This window comes from Orbicella faveolata, unplaced genomic scaffold (genome assembly GCF_042242905.1).
Source record: "Orbicella faveolata isolate gen_17 unplaced genomic scaffold, um_ofav_v1 contig_47, whole genome shotgun sequence".
NCBI lineage: Eukaryota > Metazoa > Cnidaria > Anthozoa > Scleractinia > Merulinidae > Orbicella > Orbicella faveolata.
Window position 1 is genome coordinate 25,384,026 of NW_028301577.1, and position 15,770 is coordinate 25,399,795.

At 37.5% G+C, this 15,770-nt stretch overlaps 2 protein-coding genes across 6 annotated transcripts in view; one reads left to right on the forward strand and one right to left on the reverse strand.

Annotated features, from left to right (window-relative positions):
- LOC149097737 (protein NLRC5-like) overlaps positions 1-15,770 on the reverse strand; it is a 114,618-nt gene that overhangs the window by 86,050 nt on the left and 12,798 nt on the right. The gene's annotated exons all lie outside the window — the stretch shown is intronic.
- On the forward strand, positions 2,507-11,576 carry LOC110052096 (eukaryotic translation initiation factor 3 subunit C-like). 2 transcript variants are annotated; one of them, XM_089278942.1, is made up of 13 exons: positions 2,507-2,609; positions 3,727-3,852; positions 4,628-4,693; positions 4,856-4,934; positions 5,451-5,538; positions 5,837-5,923; positions 6,558-6,655; positions 8,088-8,137; positions 8,271-8,336; positions 8,865-8,952; positions 9,728-9,820; positions 10,095-10,173; positions 10,461-11,576. In XM_089278942.1, the coding sequence occupies exons 5-13, from the start codon at positions 5,463-5,465 to the stop codon at positions 10,613-10,615; spliced, it is 792 nt and encodes a 263-aa protein (XP_089135068.1). In that variant the 5' UTR covers positions 2,507-2,609; positions 3,727-3,852; positions 4,628-4,693; positions 4,856-4,934; positions 5,451-5,462; the 3' UTR covers positions 10,616-11,576. The 2 variants fall into 2 exon arrangements, with proteins under 2 accessions (XP_089135068.1, XP_089135067.1); XM_089278941.1 differs by lacking the exon at positions 4,856-4,934.

Genomic DNA, 15,770 nt, shown 5'->3' on the forward strand with positions numbered 1-15,770 from the left:
AACTTAGGATAGGTCAGATGTCACTGTCATGTAGTTTACTTTGTGCTGGTTGTTTGTTGGTTTTTCAGTGGCTGCCTGGATTGCTTGGTGAATGTTAGATTATCTGGTTTCTTTCTCTGTGGCATGATAGGTATGGAAATTGTTTCGCCAAACAGAGCAAGTACAAGAAATGTTGACAAGGTTATGTCTGTTTTTAGCTGCTTCCCGTAGGTCTTGATATTAAAAGATTAGAGGTATGATCAAGTACATTATACATATGAGAGTGAAATTAATCATAAAATAATGTGAAATTGGCTTTTCTTTTTTTCTCACAGGAAAATTCAATAGGAAAGCGTGAGAATATATTTGTTCACATATCATGACAGCGTGTATTGAGGTACTTAAACATCTTGAGGAAGGGGAAATGTTGCAATGCATACGATGTTTAAAATACATACTACGGCAACTCTCTTTGGAAAAACTTTTGTACTATATTTTTGATGAAAAAACTCTGTTAATTGTTAGGCCTGACTTTCACCTGCTAATGTCAAAATCAAAATTAGCATTCCTTCTTGAAAACATCCTGTTTGCTTTATTTTGCTCTGAATATCACTTGTAAAGTTACATTTCTTTGGATCATCCTTTATTTTAATTAACTTCAAAAACTCTCTGTTAGCTAGCTCTTGAGTTTGCTCTCTTTCCTCAACCATGCACACCACGTGTACTCAACATTACATCACGCCATGTCAGGCTACTTCTACGGATATTTAGAGATGGACCATTATAAATTTTTTTGAGGGGCTGGGGGGTTGGCAATTTTGGGGGGCATGACATTTCTTTCTCACCTTTAGGTTGTGCATGAGTTTTTTTTCGGTGGGCAATAACTTGTGCAAGAATGTTTTTAATGTCAAAAATCAAAATAATGATAATAGAAAGAACTTCCTCGATTTTTTTCCTCATGGCTCCCCTTGCAAGATTTCTTTTCAGCAGTTTTTGCTGTGCAGGAATTTTCTATTGGAAGTAGCCCAACCTTCTCCTCCAAAACATGATGGTCCATCGCTCAGGAGTTTAGAATAATATGTTTAATCTTACAAGCTTAGTATGTTTCGTTACTGAGCCCAGTGTTACAACTGACGTTGATAAACCGTCAGTTCAATCCACCTTCTGTGGACATTACTGGGGTCTTCAGTCACGGGAAAATCTCAAAGCTCGAGCTCGGCAGTGCCGCATTGACCTCGCTATCGCTCGGTTAACAGTGCAAGGTCTCGGTTTGCAATTTTCCCGTTAAGGCCTCACTCTCGGTTAATAAGTATTTAATATGGGGTCTTTAACAAGTATTTAATATGGGGTCTTTGACTCTTTTGCGTTTCATCCTTTGGCTTCTCTTTTTGTATGCCATTAATTGTAATAAATAAATAAATAAATAAATGAATAAATTAATAAATAAATAAATAATAAGTAGTTCTTATAAAATAATTGAGATACTATGCACGCTCTCATTGGTCGATAGGTGTGTTTAGATGAGAGTTTGTAAACACGGAGTGACGATATCTTACTGAAACAATATAGGACTTTTTTCGTGTTTACATAGGTGCATCTACACACTCGAGGGGGCAGGAAATTACGTTGGGTGATATTAACATAAATTCCAGTGAAAAAATAAAAAATTTAAAAGACGCATAAATGATCTGGTAATGGCGTGGAAAGAGTAAAAACATGCATAATTCAAGTCAAGTGAGTTTTCATATAAAGGAAGGTTTAAGTGGAATTAGCGAAAATCATAATTCAGGAATGGAGCTCCGATTTGTTTGCCTTATTAGACTGAGGAAAATGGTTTTAGCAAGTCAGTTACCATCACTCCCGCACTTGGCTCGAACTCGCACTCGAGCTCTTACCCTAAGGCCACCACACCCCTTGCTTGACACCATTGAAAGGCACCTGAACCCGGCTCCCTCGCTTTATACAGTAAAAAGCTCACATAGGTTCATTGTTTAACATATTCTGTTGGTTTAGCTGGAGTCTATATCGCTCTACCCCGGTAGTGTCCTCTTCTTCTGCTCCATTTGAACAATAGTAAAATTCTTTGGTAGGTATAAACACGAGTAAAACGCGTCTATTTATACATGCCCTTTACTTTATTTATTTTTTTTGGCAATAAACCACAGTATACATTGTTACGTCGGAATACAACTTGAATGAGTACTTTATATGCCTTATAGATAAAACCCGCTTCATATTGCGAAAAACTAACTTTTGTGCCAAACACCTTCCCAAAAAACTTTGTTTAAGAATCCGACTCTGGATTTCAGTATTTTGAATTAGTCAGAAACAATACAGATAATTGAAATCTTATTACACTACATTCTACTCCAGCATTTCACGATACCGAAGATTTTAGGAGTTCTGGTTTCACCGCGCATGCGTACCTTGGTTTAAAACATGACAATCTTGTTCCCAGAGCCCACGTGTCTTTTGGTTGGCGCTGACCAAAAGACACGTGGGCTCTCGAATCCTGATATTTTCCGCCTGCGATCTTTTGAGTTTGCGGCAGAACCGAGCATGGTAAAAAAGATCTGATGCTCATGTCACATTTACAGGAGACCATCCAACATTCTGACATTCCAACGCAGGTTTGTGTAACAACATTTTGGCTACCCTTTGATTGATATTGGACTACTTTTGAAATAAATAATAATATTCAGAGAGGAAGCCTCATCAGTCCAAGCTGGGTTTCATGCAGATGACCCTCTATCATGATTGAATTGGAAATTGGAGATGTTGAGAGTGGGAGAAACAGGAGAAAATCCCTCGGAGCAAGCATATGGTACCGGGCCAGAATTGAAATCCTGGCCACATTGGTGGGAGGAGAGCACTCTCACCTATGCGCCAACCCTGATCCCCATTTCAAATGGGCAATCAAAATGGAAGAACCATTAGAAGTAGCATTGTCAAACGCCACACTCACCTGACAAATGGCATCTCTGTCTGCAAAAGGTCTTGCAATTTTATTTGCAAGCTTAGAAACCATTGATAATTTGCCAAAAAATTATCATAAATTTATCGAAAGACATAAGTAAGTGGCACTGGTATGTTTTAATTCTCAGCTTACTTGAACTAGAAACTTATATCTCATTGTGTCCATATGTTTTCCACAAGCGTAGTATTTGTGGTTACTGAGCTGAGTTTTACACATGTGGTAGATAAAGCAGTAGAAGAAGTGATATCTGAGACCAGTCTTGTGTTAAGACTATCTGGTGTTCATACTGCTGCATGTTTCATGAGAGTTGGCCACAGTCAATATTTTTGTCTTAAGCCTTAGTAAATGAAACATAAAGTGTAGAATTTTTTGCCCAGTATTGTAATAAAAGCAACTCCTACAGTCATTTATTTGTTTGCTTTTCTCTTTCACTGTTGTTCTTAGGATTTTTTTGCAGTAAATTTATTTTATTCTTTTTCTCTTGTTTTCTGTATTTGTTTTGTTCATTATTAATTACCATACTCTTGAAGATACCTGCATTTATTAGCTAAGTTAACATTTAAAAGTTTAGGAAAATTTAGGAGCTCTTCTCTTTTGTCAGAAGTTTGAAATGTTATATGAATTCCATATATTTTTTGTTTGTTAATTTATTAATACATTTCTTAATGCCATTGCTGAGAATTTGATACATGTAGTTCATCAATACAAAATCAACTATTTGACGATTGTCTTTATTCTCTGATGATCTGTGTTGTTTTTGCGCCATCCAGATTCTCTACAACAGGACCATGGTACAACTTGGCCTGTGTGCCTTCAGGCATGGCATGATCAAGGATGCCCACAATGCACTGCATGATGTCCAGTCAAGTGGAAGGGCGAAAGAGCTTCTTGCACAGGTCTGTGTGATATAATGCCTGTTTAGTAAATGCAGAACAGACAGATACCAGTAATATCATGACTTATTATATGGCTAGCTCCATGAGTGGGCAAGATGAACCAAATCCTACACTGTGATTGGCTACCCCAGTGGGCAAGATGGGGCTATCTTGCCTGCCGGGGACTACGTACCATGCCCCGCTAGAAAATTTCCTTGAAAGCCATATAATGAATCCTTTATTGCCTAAGCTTGTTCGATCAAGCTGGCTGGATATTGGCCTTGTTCTATTTTTGCAACTTTACAACCTTCACTCCGTCTCAGTCCATAAACACCCGAAATAAGAACTTGGCCAATATCCAGCCATCTTGACTTCATGCTCGGTCAATAACCCATATTTATTATCCAACTGCAGCGAATACTATCCAAATAACAGTACAAATATACAGCGATTTTGTACAGTTATTTTTACAGTAGAAAACCTGTTTGCCATATAGGTCGGCGCACACACCCAAAACTGTCACACTCTCCTTCTTTCATTGATGAATTGTTTGACTACAGCAGGTGGATAACAAATCTCTTATTAGATGTTTTGGTGTGTACATGTAGTATCGCTTTATATTTTTATTCGATGTTTGTATTTTGACAAGTTGTGCTGTATTTTGACGAGCCTGTAGCACAACTTGTAAAACTATACAGCAATACTACACACCAAAACATCTCATAAGATATATGTTTCTAACAGAGCACAACATCATTCTAAAAATTGCATTGCATTTTTTGAAATTGCTTTTCAGGGTTTAATGCAGTAGAGACAGTATGAGAGAACCCCAGAACAAGAAAAGATTGAGAAGAGAAGACAGGTATTGTAACCAGAATAATTTCTGTTGGCAGATGGATGGACCTCCTGGAATAGAAGGTGGTGAAGGGGTTTGTTGGGGGGGCGGGGGGAGGCATGGATGAAATCAAATGGTGATCACATTCATGGAGATCTAAAAAAAATGCTGTGTACATTTTTATTGCAGTTCAACAAATGCTCTGTGCGGTAAATGTTTATGATTGGTCAACCTGAGTGGTCTTGTTCCTCTACAGTGGTCATACAGTGTATGTTGTGCAGGAAAGTCATGCTTGGATGCTATGTTGTCGCTGTTTTGTTACTTAGTGTTACTGTTTTGAGAAGTAATGTGTGTTAAGAGATGAAGTCTGCATATGAACTAAGTCACCCATCAGACCTTAGCCTATCTCTGGTTCCTGTAGCATGAAGAGACTAGGAGTGTTTCTACTCCTCCCTGGATAGGATATTAGTCCATCAAAGGAATACCCCGCAACATTAAATTTGTCGGTACCCATTTATACACCTGGGTGGAGAGGGGAACTCTGAGAGTGAAGTGTCTTGCCCAAGAACACAACACAATTTCTCCAGCCAGAGCTTGAACCCAGACCACTCAATCCGAGAACAAGCGCAGTAACCGTGAGGTCACTGTGCCTTCCTATTATGTGTAGTGATGTGAAACCAGTTTTGTCCCTAGTACTTATCCTCTTTTTAAAGGAGGTAGTTACTTGAATGATTCAACAGTATCTCTTTTGATCCCCGTCATTGTTGTTTTATCTGAATTCCAGGTTCCATTCCACATGCATATAAACCTTGAGCTGTTGGAGTGTGTCTATCTTACTTCAGCAATGTTAATGGAAATCCCTTGGATGGCCGGTATGTATTCAAAACAAAACATTCCAAGTATTGTTATGTACAAGTCCAACAACTAAGGGGCAAGAAGTAAAAATGTAGACTTTGTAATATTCTATTTCCTGCATTGTGGGATAGATTTACTAGACAAACGAACCGACTGTGGCCCTATCAGCCCTCTCACTAAATCTGGCTTTGATATCAGGAAGATCTCTTCTGTTTTTTGTTTGTAGTTTGGTGTATTATATTATATCTACTCTACACTGCATGAGAAGGGACTCGAGAGACTAGCGTAACTTTTCTGCTTGTTTTTTTCTTTCAGCCCATGCATATGACTACAGACCACGTATTTTTAGCAAGAGTTTCCACTATCAGTTACGACAAAGAGTTCAAAAGCAAACTTTAGTTGGTTAGTACATGAAGCTGTTTTTCCTTGACTTGTAAATTTGCTGGCCATTTGTTCCTTAAATGGGAAATGTTTTGTCACTACAGGAAACAGTTGTGATAAGTGTTTTCCCTTGACGTCACCGTATGACCAATCTAATAAATAAACTGAAGTCTTATTTTATTTTGGAGAACATCAGTCATGCTTATGTTTGTTGAAAATTAATTCTCAGACTCATTGTAATGAGTTTTAAAATAGAAATAATTCATCAAGTTTAAATAAAGGAAATCATGACTGTGATGGTGTTTGGATATCTGATTTTCATTAGCATAGATTTTTACGATTTCATTTCTTTGTTTTCTCCTTAGTTTTAGTTTCAATTGAGAAGATTATATCAAACACTTAAGACAGTATTAGACCAAATTTTCAAACACCTTGAAGTTCGTCAAAAATACTCCACTACGCGTCATATTTTCCACTCTCTTCTCAGTGTTTGGAAATGTGGTCAAACATGGTCTTTTGTGTTTGATATATTATGAAAAAGACACTTCTTAATTTCTGTTTTCTTGTTCATGTTGGTAAGTTGATGGATGTTTTGCAGTCTATTTTCATGGTATTTAACAGGCCACTGACTTACATACTTCTTAATTAATTCCAGGTCCTCCAGAGAGCATGCATGAACATGTAGTGGCTGCATCCAAAGCCATGAAGAAAGGAGACTGGAAACAGTGCAAGGACTACATATTAGCTGTTAAGGTAACATGAAACTGTTGGAACTAAGTGAACTTAAAACCAATCTTCTCCTAAAAAAAAAAAATTATTGGTCGGGAAAGAATGCGGGAATCTCAAATATGACAGATGTTTTCTTCTAACCAGTAAAACATTAATTGAAGGGGTGCATGGAATAAAGCCCCCAAGTGACTTTTGGAAAATTTTGAGGCAACCAGGATTGAAATACCTACCAGCAATTTTCATAGTTTACTCTGGCCTTGCCTAAAAAGAACTAGTAATAAATTATTATTACGAGTTCCTTTTAGACAGTAATGAAGACAAGAGTAAACTGCAACCATGGCTGGGAGGTATTTCAATGCTGGTTACCTCAAAGTTTTCCAAACGTCACTTAGGGCTTTATTCGTTACATCCCTTCAATTTATAAGTTATTTTCAGGAAGACCAGTTCTTCCATAAGTGACTCAGCAGGACAAACTAATGTTGTAGTGATTATTTTGTGTGAACTACCACACAAAACTAACCAGACGTTACATCCAGTGTGACCGGCCTCAAACAAAACCAGATTTCACTGTCATGTAAAAGTTCATTTTCTAGTTGACTTTGTGCTTGTTTTTTTGTTGGTTCTTTGGCTGCCTGGATTGCTTGGTGAATGTTAGATTATCTTTCTTTCTAATAATAATGATAATGATAATGATAATGATAATGATAATGATAATGATAATGATAATGATAATGATAGTGATAGTGATAATGATAATGATAATGATAATAGTAATAATAGTAGTAGTAATAGAAATAATAATATCCATAACAAAATTCGTGATCGTGATTGGTTCTCTGTGCACCAATTTGTCACGTAACTGGCACGCAATCATGTGGATATCCAATTACAGGTATCCAATTTGAACTTTTTGTAATTGGATACCCAAGTAATTTGCACGTCAATTACGTTTGCTTCCATGCCTTCCTTTGCAAAGTTTCCCACAGCTTTCAAACTCATGAAAAGCGCTACAGACATGTTCGCTCAAAAGAATTTCTCAAAAGACATTTTTAATTGCAAAACTTTGTGATAGATACAATTATTAATTAGTAATTGGACCTCGTGCTGTACAATAAAGAAAAATTCATGCTCGTGATTTCAAACCAGCCTTGCGCTTCGCGCTCATCCGATTTTGAAATTACTTGAGTGATTTCTCCCTGAATTGTACTCCACCTGGTCCAGTTACTGTTAATAATAATAATAATAATAATAATAATAATAATTATTATTATTATTATTATTATTATTATACCCAGGATAACCCTTCACTACAAAGTACTGTTATCAATGGGGTCCTGACTGACTAAGAATTAAAAAACTAATAAATAAGAATTATTGAGATAATAATTATATAAAATAAGATACATATTAAGGCAAAAATACACCAAGTTAAAAACCGTTCTCTGTGGCATGATAGGTATGGAAATTGTTTCGCCAAACAGAGCAAGTACAAGAAATGTTGCTAAGGTAAAGTCTGTTTTTAGCTTCCGCCTTTAGGTCTCAATGTAAAAAATCGGATGTATGATCAAGTGCATAGTAGATATGAAAGTGACATCGATCATCAAATAATGTGAAATTGGCTTTTCTTTTTTTCTTACAGGAAAATTCAAGAGGAAAGCCTGAGAACATATTTGTTCACATATAACAGCGTGTATGACTCATTGAGGTACTTAAACATTTAGAAGAATGGGGAAAAGTAGCAATGCATGCAATGTTTACAATACACACTACCTCCATTGGAAAAACTTGTGCACCATATTCTTGATGAAAATCTCTGTTAATTGTTATGCATGACTTTCACTAGGTAATGTCAAAATCAAAATTAGCATTCCTTCTTGAAAGCATCCTGTTTGCTTTATTTTGCTTTGAATATCACTCATAAAGGTGTATTTCTATCCAATTTTTCCACTTGTGTCACAGCCGGTACAATTCTGTGATTCCTATGACAACCAGCACAAAAGCAAGGCATTAGTCATGAATAAGCTGTGATCCATTTATAGGAGCACTTCACATCTTATATAAGCCCCGCTAGTATAAATGGTCCAGTTTACGTCTTATGTAAGCTGCAGCTTGTGGAAGCCGAGGTTTATTTTTCTCGTATAAATGGCCAGTTATCCAACAATCTTTATCCAGTCTATTTGTGATTGGTGTGCCAGTGTCAGCTCAAGTGTTTATTTGTTGTCTTTACTTGTAGTTTGTATACGTTGGCTGAAATGTTTGATTTGCCTCCATCTGTGGTGCACAGCACTATCAGCAAAATGATCATCAATGAAGAACTGCAGGTTTGTGATATTGTTTTGTTTTTAATTATTAATATTATTATATGACTTGTTCTGGTATCCGATATTACAGGCGCTCTGATTGGCTAATCGTAGGGCATTATTCTCCTGTAATGCCCACGAGAATTACCTTGACTTTGTTGTGTAGATCTCGTTATTGCTTTGTCAATCCAGCAAGGTCTCAGTCTGAGATTTTCCCGTAAAGACCTCACTCTCGGATTATAAGTAGTTATTATTATTTTCACAGTCAAGCAGTTTAATAAGTAATTTGTAACTATAAATCAATCTTTACATCTGCACAGAGAAAGCTTAACACATGTAAGACTTACCACTTGGGATCAGGGTCTGAACCCCATGTCTTCTAATCTGCTTAGAGCCCTCTGTGATAACCATTTAAGGTTTTGCAGTCCACCACTTAACTGCAAAGTTTCCTAAGATGTCAGAGAATTGTAATATAAAACAATTTTCCTCTGTGTCTAACTATCAAATGTGATTATTGTGCTTCAAAGCTGGAGTTTAAATGGAATTCACCAGAGAAAATCAAAACAGGTTTCTGGGGAATTGTTATAAAACCATGCTATCAGTGGAATTCTGACATATTAACCTGCACCAACAGGCTTCACAAGCCCGTAGTTTTTGCCAGCAATGTCACTGATCGTATGCTGGTAAGGGCAGGCTCATATCATAACTATTAAAAATTGTTTGTTTTAATTGCTTTGTTGAGTGGTCATTAAGAATTCAAATTTCAAGTCTAATAAAGGTTGTGTTCTCACTCCAGGCCTCTTGGGATGAGCCAACTCAGACAGTTGTAATGCGCCAAGGAGCCGAGCCTTCCCTCCTTCAGAGCTTGGCACTGCAATTAGCTGATAAGGTAAAATCTGAGATACTGTAGTCTATTAGCCAGGTGTTTCATTAAGGGTTGGGCACTGGCAAATTGACCAGCTGTGAAGACTATTTTGACCTGCTGGTTTGATCACCAGTGGAAAGTATTTCTTATAAAGAATTTCAGATCAAATAGTTTGGCCCACCTGTGAAAGCCAGTTGCCCTGACCTGTTGAAAACATTAATGAAACCCCTTCTGTTAGCTTTTCAACTTACGGCTTATCAGACAACTTTAATACAGAGTGTTTACGACTTGTTTTCAGGTCAGCACTTTGGTAGAAAACAATGAGCATATTTATGACACAAGACATGGAGGATTTGTTCAGTTCAAGGACAGACAAGGTATGAACTGCTTAGAGTACTTCTTTTCCTCTTGGGAAAACTTTTACAGGTGTCTCTCACACTATGTCTACATATAGTGCTTAATGTTTGATTATTTTGCCTGTGAACAGTTTGCTAGTGTGACAAAAGGCTTGAGAAACGCAAGACCCCTTTCTGGGCCAGTGTTATTTCCAGTTAAATGGAGACTGTTAGTGCAAAAGGCATAACCCGTATTACTCAATGAGTATTTTAGGAAGCCTTTTTAATTTTTTAATTGCTTGACTTACCCACTCTCTATTAATTTCCAGGTCAAGGCCGCTATCGTCGACAAAATCAGCAACATTATGATCGACAAGACAGGCCAGAAAAACAGGACAGGCAAGATCGGTACAACTGGCAGGAGAGATATGGGCGCCAGTATGACCGGCCTTACCAACAGCCACAGACACAATCATCTTATTAATCTAAAGACAATATGCATAATTTAATCAAGGAACATGGCAACACTTGTTATGGCCTGTCTGTGATTCAAGATGATACTGTCCTTGTTAGCAAATGTGATCAATTTGAGTACACATTAACTAAAATGAACAATGGAATTCCAATTTCTTGATCCAGTTAGGCAGACAAAAATTATTTTGGAAATTTAAAGCTTGAAAAACTGTAAGTGGCAATGAAGTACATTAAATAATATGAACCTAAGGTTTTGTTTTATTGCTACTAAGTGAACAGTTTTTTTGTACAACACCCATTTCGTTACAGATACAGATCTTTGTTTATCAAAACAAGGTATTATTTCAAGATATCGTGCCAAATTTATCAGCAGAACAGAACCTGGCCTGCGAAGCAAGCATTGCCATGCGAGAAGCTTTTTCCATATTCTCGCTGTGCGCAAATTGGAGTGGGAGCAAAAATCTTTGAAGAAGCAGGGGTTGGTCTTCTCCATCAATATTTTCACTCCCACTCCAATTTGTGTGTGGCCAGAATGTAGACAAAGGCCTTCGTATGGGAGCGCTTGCTGTGCAGGCTATCTTGCACAAAACACCATAGTCTCACAGCTGCCTCTCTTTAACCCACAAGTATAAATGGGTCCTGATGAACTAGTGCTGGGGTAACCCCATTTAGGACTATCATCGCATCTAAGATTTGGGGTAGAACTACTCCTACTTGCTTCATGCTACAGAAATTAAAATAGCACCAGCCATGTGGACCACTAGGCGTGAACGTGGATTACACCTTTCTTAAAATTTGAGTGTGCAAGTGGATTAAATCAATTCATAAAAGGCTTTTTGTTTCAAGTAATTTAATCAACAGATTTAATAAACTCAGGATTCGAGAAATTGGGACTCCACTATTTACTTTCGAAATCTTCAAATGTGTAAACATGTTGTAAGTGAATAAAGCTGAGTGATGCCAGTGATAAACTGTAGTTGATGAAGTTATTTTATTCTCCCAATATCTCTGTTATGTTAGACACTGACTATGATATTCCCTCTATTTCCTCTCTGCAGCACTCTTTAAATATTTGGTGTTAGAGTTGCTGTGTATTTTAAGGCTGGTTTTCACTACTGACAGAGTCGGAGTCGTAGCTGGAGCCCTAAGAGTGCTAATGACCAAGTGAAAATTGAAAATCAGTCATAAGCAGAGTAATAAGCTCAATGGATTAGAGTCTTAAGAATCGAGTTTCCATTTTTTCAGATTATGTTTAAGACTCGGTCGCTTATGATCCAGTTAAAACTAGATTGTCGGAGTTGGAAGTAGAAGAGGAAGAACCAACCAACTACAAGGCGTGGAATCAAAAATTGTAATTGGTTTATTCTACTGCTTCTGCTTCTGACTCCGACAATCTAGTTTTCACTGGATCATAAGCGACAAAGTCATAAGCGGAATGGGAGTTCTGCTTCCGACTCTGTCGGTTTGATTTTCACTAGATCATATTGCTCTACACTTCGACTTCATCAACTTCATAGCTACTGAAACCTAGCAGTTAGGGGCAGCACTTATTTGTGAGTGGTGCTCTTCAAAAAACCTCATGACAATTTTGTAAATGGAAACAGACAAAGTTAACAGTTAAATGTAGTCATTTCGAGCTGAAAATCATGGTAATCCATTGCCCAAGGGCCAGTTTCTCAAAAGCCTCGGAAATTTTTCGGGCCCGCACAGCCATTTTTAGTTAACCAGTATTTTAAGACAAAGAGGTGTATATGCCTGAAACTTCTTATATGAAGGGAACCTCCGTTCATAATAAGAATTTGTGCATAAATCAGCTCTTAAGTCATAAGGTTGGAGATTTTGCTGTGGCTTTTCGGGTGCAAAAACATTTTGGGACCGCTGGATAGTGATTCATCTGGAATATCATTGTCCATCTTTCAAACAACCCAGGCCACTGGACAGTAAATACTCCTAGAACAATTCAGTCTGATGAAGCTTCATTAATGAACACAATATTGTTGTGAATGAAAGAGATCCTTATTCAAGGGCGGCGCTCTTTATTATTTTTGCCTTGGTATGCGGCTCTCAATTGGGGGAAACAACCAGTTGGGGAGGGGGGTAGTGCTCAGTTGAGTAAATACAGTAACCCAGGAGGGAACAAGGGTATTCTGGTGATTTTCATTCTGGTGTGATCTCAATATATCACATTGGCCAACATGAGAGCAAAAAGAAAGAAAACTGACTGGAGGCTAGCTTGATAAAAATTATCACCCTTGTATGCAATTTCACACCGATTTTCACTCAAATTTGCCGTATAATTTTTTTGTTCGTTCTTAATACAAAATCAACACATTTTTCCATGGTCTGCACTCTTATTTATAGCCCATAGAGATAATGTCATGAAATGTTCAAAGCTTAACAGTGAAACAGCTCAACTGTGGCTTGTGGTTCCACTTCAGTTTTGAACATTTAACAACACTATCAAAGTGTAGACTATAGAAAAGCGTGGTCTGTTTGTTAAGTGACCACAACACAGAACTTCCTTATCAACATTTAATTAAAACAAGAAAAATCAGGAGCTTGGCTCCACTTAATTACATATATAAATGGTGACTTAAGCTAAATCTAATCAAGTAATTGTGAGATACTAAAAGTTCATCTTGGTACTAAAAGTTCGTCACTATTCTACAATAACTATCACACAGTTGAGATATATATCTAGCAATACAAAGAAATGATAATTTAAAATACTACGAATGTCTCAAATTCAGTTGATTCCTCATATCAGGCACATTTATCTAGTTAATAGAAAGAGATTGGCTTGTTATTATCAACTAAGTTGCACTATCTTAATAAAGGGCTGGACCATTAGAAACAAAGGGAGGACAGGTGTGAGGAAAAGTGAGCTCCAAAATTTGTAATTTTCCTTGCAAGCAAACTGGATCATATTTAGATCTAAATTTATCTCACTTTTATATAGATTCTACAGAGCTTGTGCACTGAAGAAGACATTTCTCTACAGAACTAAGGATAGGAAAAAATTCATGAATTCATTGAACTATCCCTTCCCTTGATTTTTAATGGTCCAGCCATTTTGTGTATTTTTGAGCGCGCCAGTTGTTTTTCAACTCACGAGGAGGACCTCTCAGGAAACACAACAAGTTTTTGATTGGTTAATTTCGATCCTACATCTCAGTCAAGTGTTGTCAACTGTTGTTTTTTCATTCAGTTTGCCAGTTTCACGCTTGTGGGAAAGACCAGGAAATTCTGTCCGCATTTGTTTGAGCCGTGTTTGTTAAGAGAGTAATACTTTCAAAGGTAAAAAGCTACGTCCGCTTGAAGTCCTCGGAGTTGAAACACAATTTTGTTGTAAACATGGCGTATGAAGATGAGCCGAAGCACTGGAATTCTTACCGGCGAAAAAAACAGCTAAGACTAACCGTCATGTCATTTATCTTTCTTTTTGTGTCATTTTTCCTTTGAATTTAGTAGCTCATTAAAGTGTTTTGCCTGAGAAATTTGTGTTGTTTTCAAGTTGCGTTATATTTAAGCTTATTCTGTTTTATTTACTAGCGAGTGACGTTTATTTTTCAAAAACTCCGTAAAACCGCATCTTACACAAGATGTGCCCGTTTGAATGTCAAACAAGAAGATCTGTTAGATCTTATAACCGCGCTTTTAAAATTTAACTGTTCGCTTAGCACTACCGTCGGAACGCAGTGCACATTCCAAAGCAGTCATTGATGATTCTTTTCTTACTGTAGACATCACATCACTTGATCAACACAAACTGTATTATTACACCATCAGTGGTAGCCGTTGACAAATCTCCGATGACTTAATGGTCTTAATCTAGAACTTTCTTCGGGATATGTATGGGTATGAACGATATCAACGACACAATAATAACACTATTAACAACAGCTTTCTTTCTTAAAAGTCATGATTAAATTTAATTGGTGTTTTCCACGAGTAAAGGGCTAACAAAGTAGTCACACAAGTCATAAAAAAACCCTATCCCGACCGATGTATCGATTTTGATCACTCCAGTGACCACAGATTGAAAACGTGACAGAAAATTGGCGTTACTTTTGATTCTCACCAAATTTGTCGTATCCCCCCCCCCCTCGGGAGAATTTTGTTAAGTTAGCTAATTTAGTATGCAAGCCACCGTAATGGCGGTCGCCGCCGGCGAAATGTTTATTTGCTCAAAATTGGGGCAAAATCTTTCGGAGATGGAAATCAGGACATTTGTAAGGATACAGAAAGTAATTTGGGACCGGTTGCTGGCTTCTAAGGCTGAATTTATCCAGAAGTAAGCTGTATTTTCGTTTTCGTGTCGAAAGCCACGCGATGAAATATTATCGTCTTGTTCTGTTGTCTTGTTCTGTTTTTTCTCTTTGTCGTTTTTGTAGCCCGCCGAGGCCAGTCTTTCGTCTAAATCAGTTGAAAAAGGTTCGAAAAAGATGTTCCCATTCAAGTTTAAACTCTCAGGCGATAATTGTGGAGTTTTTTGGCCGAAACGTCGGCTTTGTTATGTTGGTGTTTTTCGGTTGCTATGGGCGACCGTTGCTTCCTTTGTTAGGACAAGTCTGGGAAGTGAGGTCACAAAAAAATTCTAATTAATTCTGGTTTTGTTCGATTTCGCTGAAATTTTAACACGATAAAGTTGGATTGTTAACGAATAGATTTACCGCCTGCCGATGTGTGGTAGCTATTAACGCTGAAGTGTTATATCGCTTCGAAGTCAGGGTTTTGAAGAGATTTTTTTGCAACATGTGGGTTCGGCGTGATTTTGTAATCTGAGGTTTCGGTTGACCCCGAAGGAAAAAATATCCGGAAAAGGTCATTTCATCGACGATTCAAACAAATATAAATATGTATATGTTCCGAGCTAAATTTCTGGTGAAAAAATATAATTTTTGACGAGCGCTGGGTTTTTAATTTATTCCCGCGAAAGATGAGATTTATTAATGTTTCAACAGCTTTTGGCGAGTAAACATCACAGGTTGCGCGACTCAAAATTTGGCCGAGTGGAAGCTTGGGTCTGCTCGCACCGAAGTCGAAAAAAAAAAAACCACGGGTAAACCATGAACCGCGCTCGGCCCATGGCCGCGCGGTTAATTACAAACACAAAATTACATTTTATCTAAGCACCTTGTAATGAAGTTGTCAGGCTACTTCAT

Excerpts from the sequence above, each read along its gene's own strand:
- LOC110052096 (XM_089278942.1), top strand. The coding sequence starts at position 5,463 with ATGCATATAAACCTTGAGCTGTTGGAGTGTGTCTATCTTACTTCAGCA. Across the intron at positions 5,539-5,836 it reads GGAAATCCCTTGGATGGCCG|CCCATGCATATGACTACAGA; the intron begins GTATGTATTCAA and ends TTTTTCTTTCAG. Across the intron at positions 9,821-10,094 it reads CACTGCAATTAGCTGATAAG|GTCAGCACTTTGGTAGAAAA; the intron begins GTAAAATCTGAG and ends ACTTGTTTTCAG.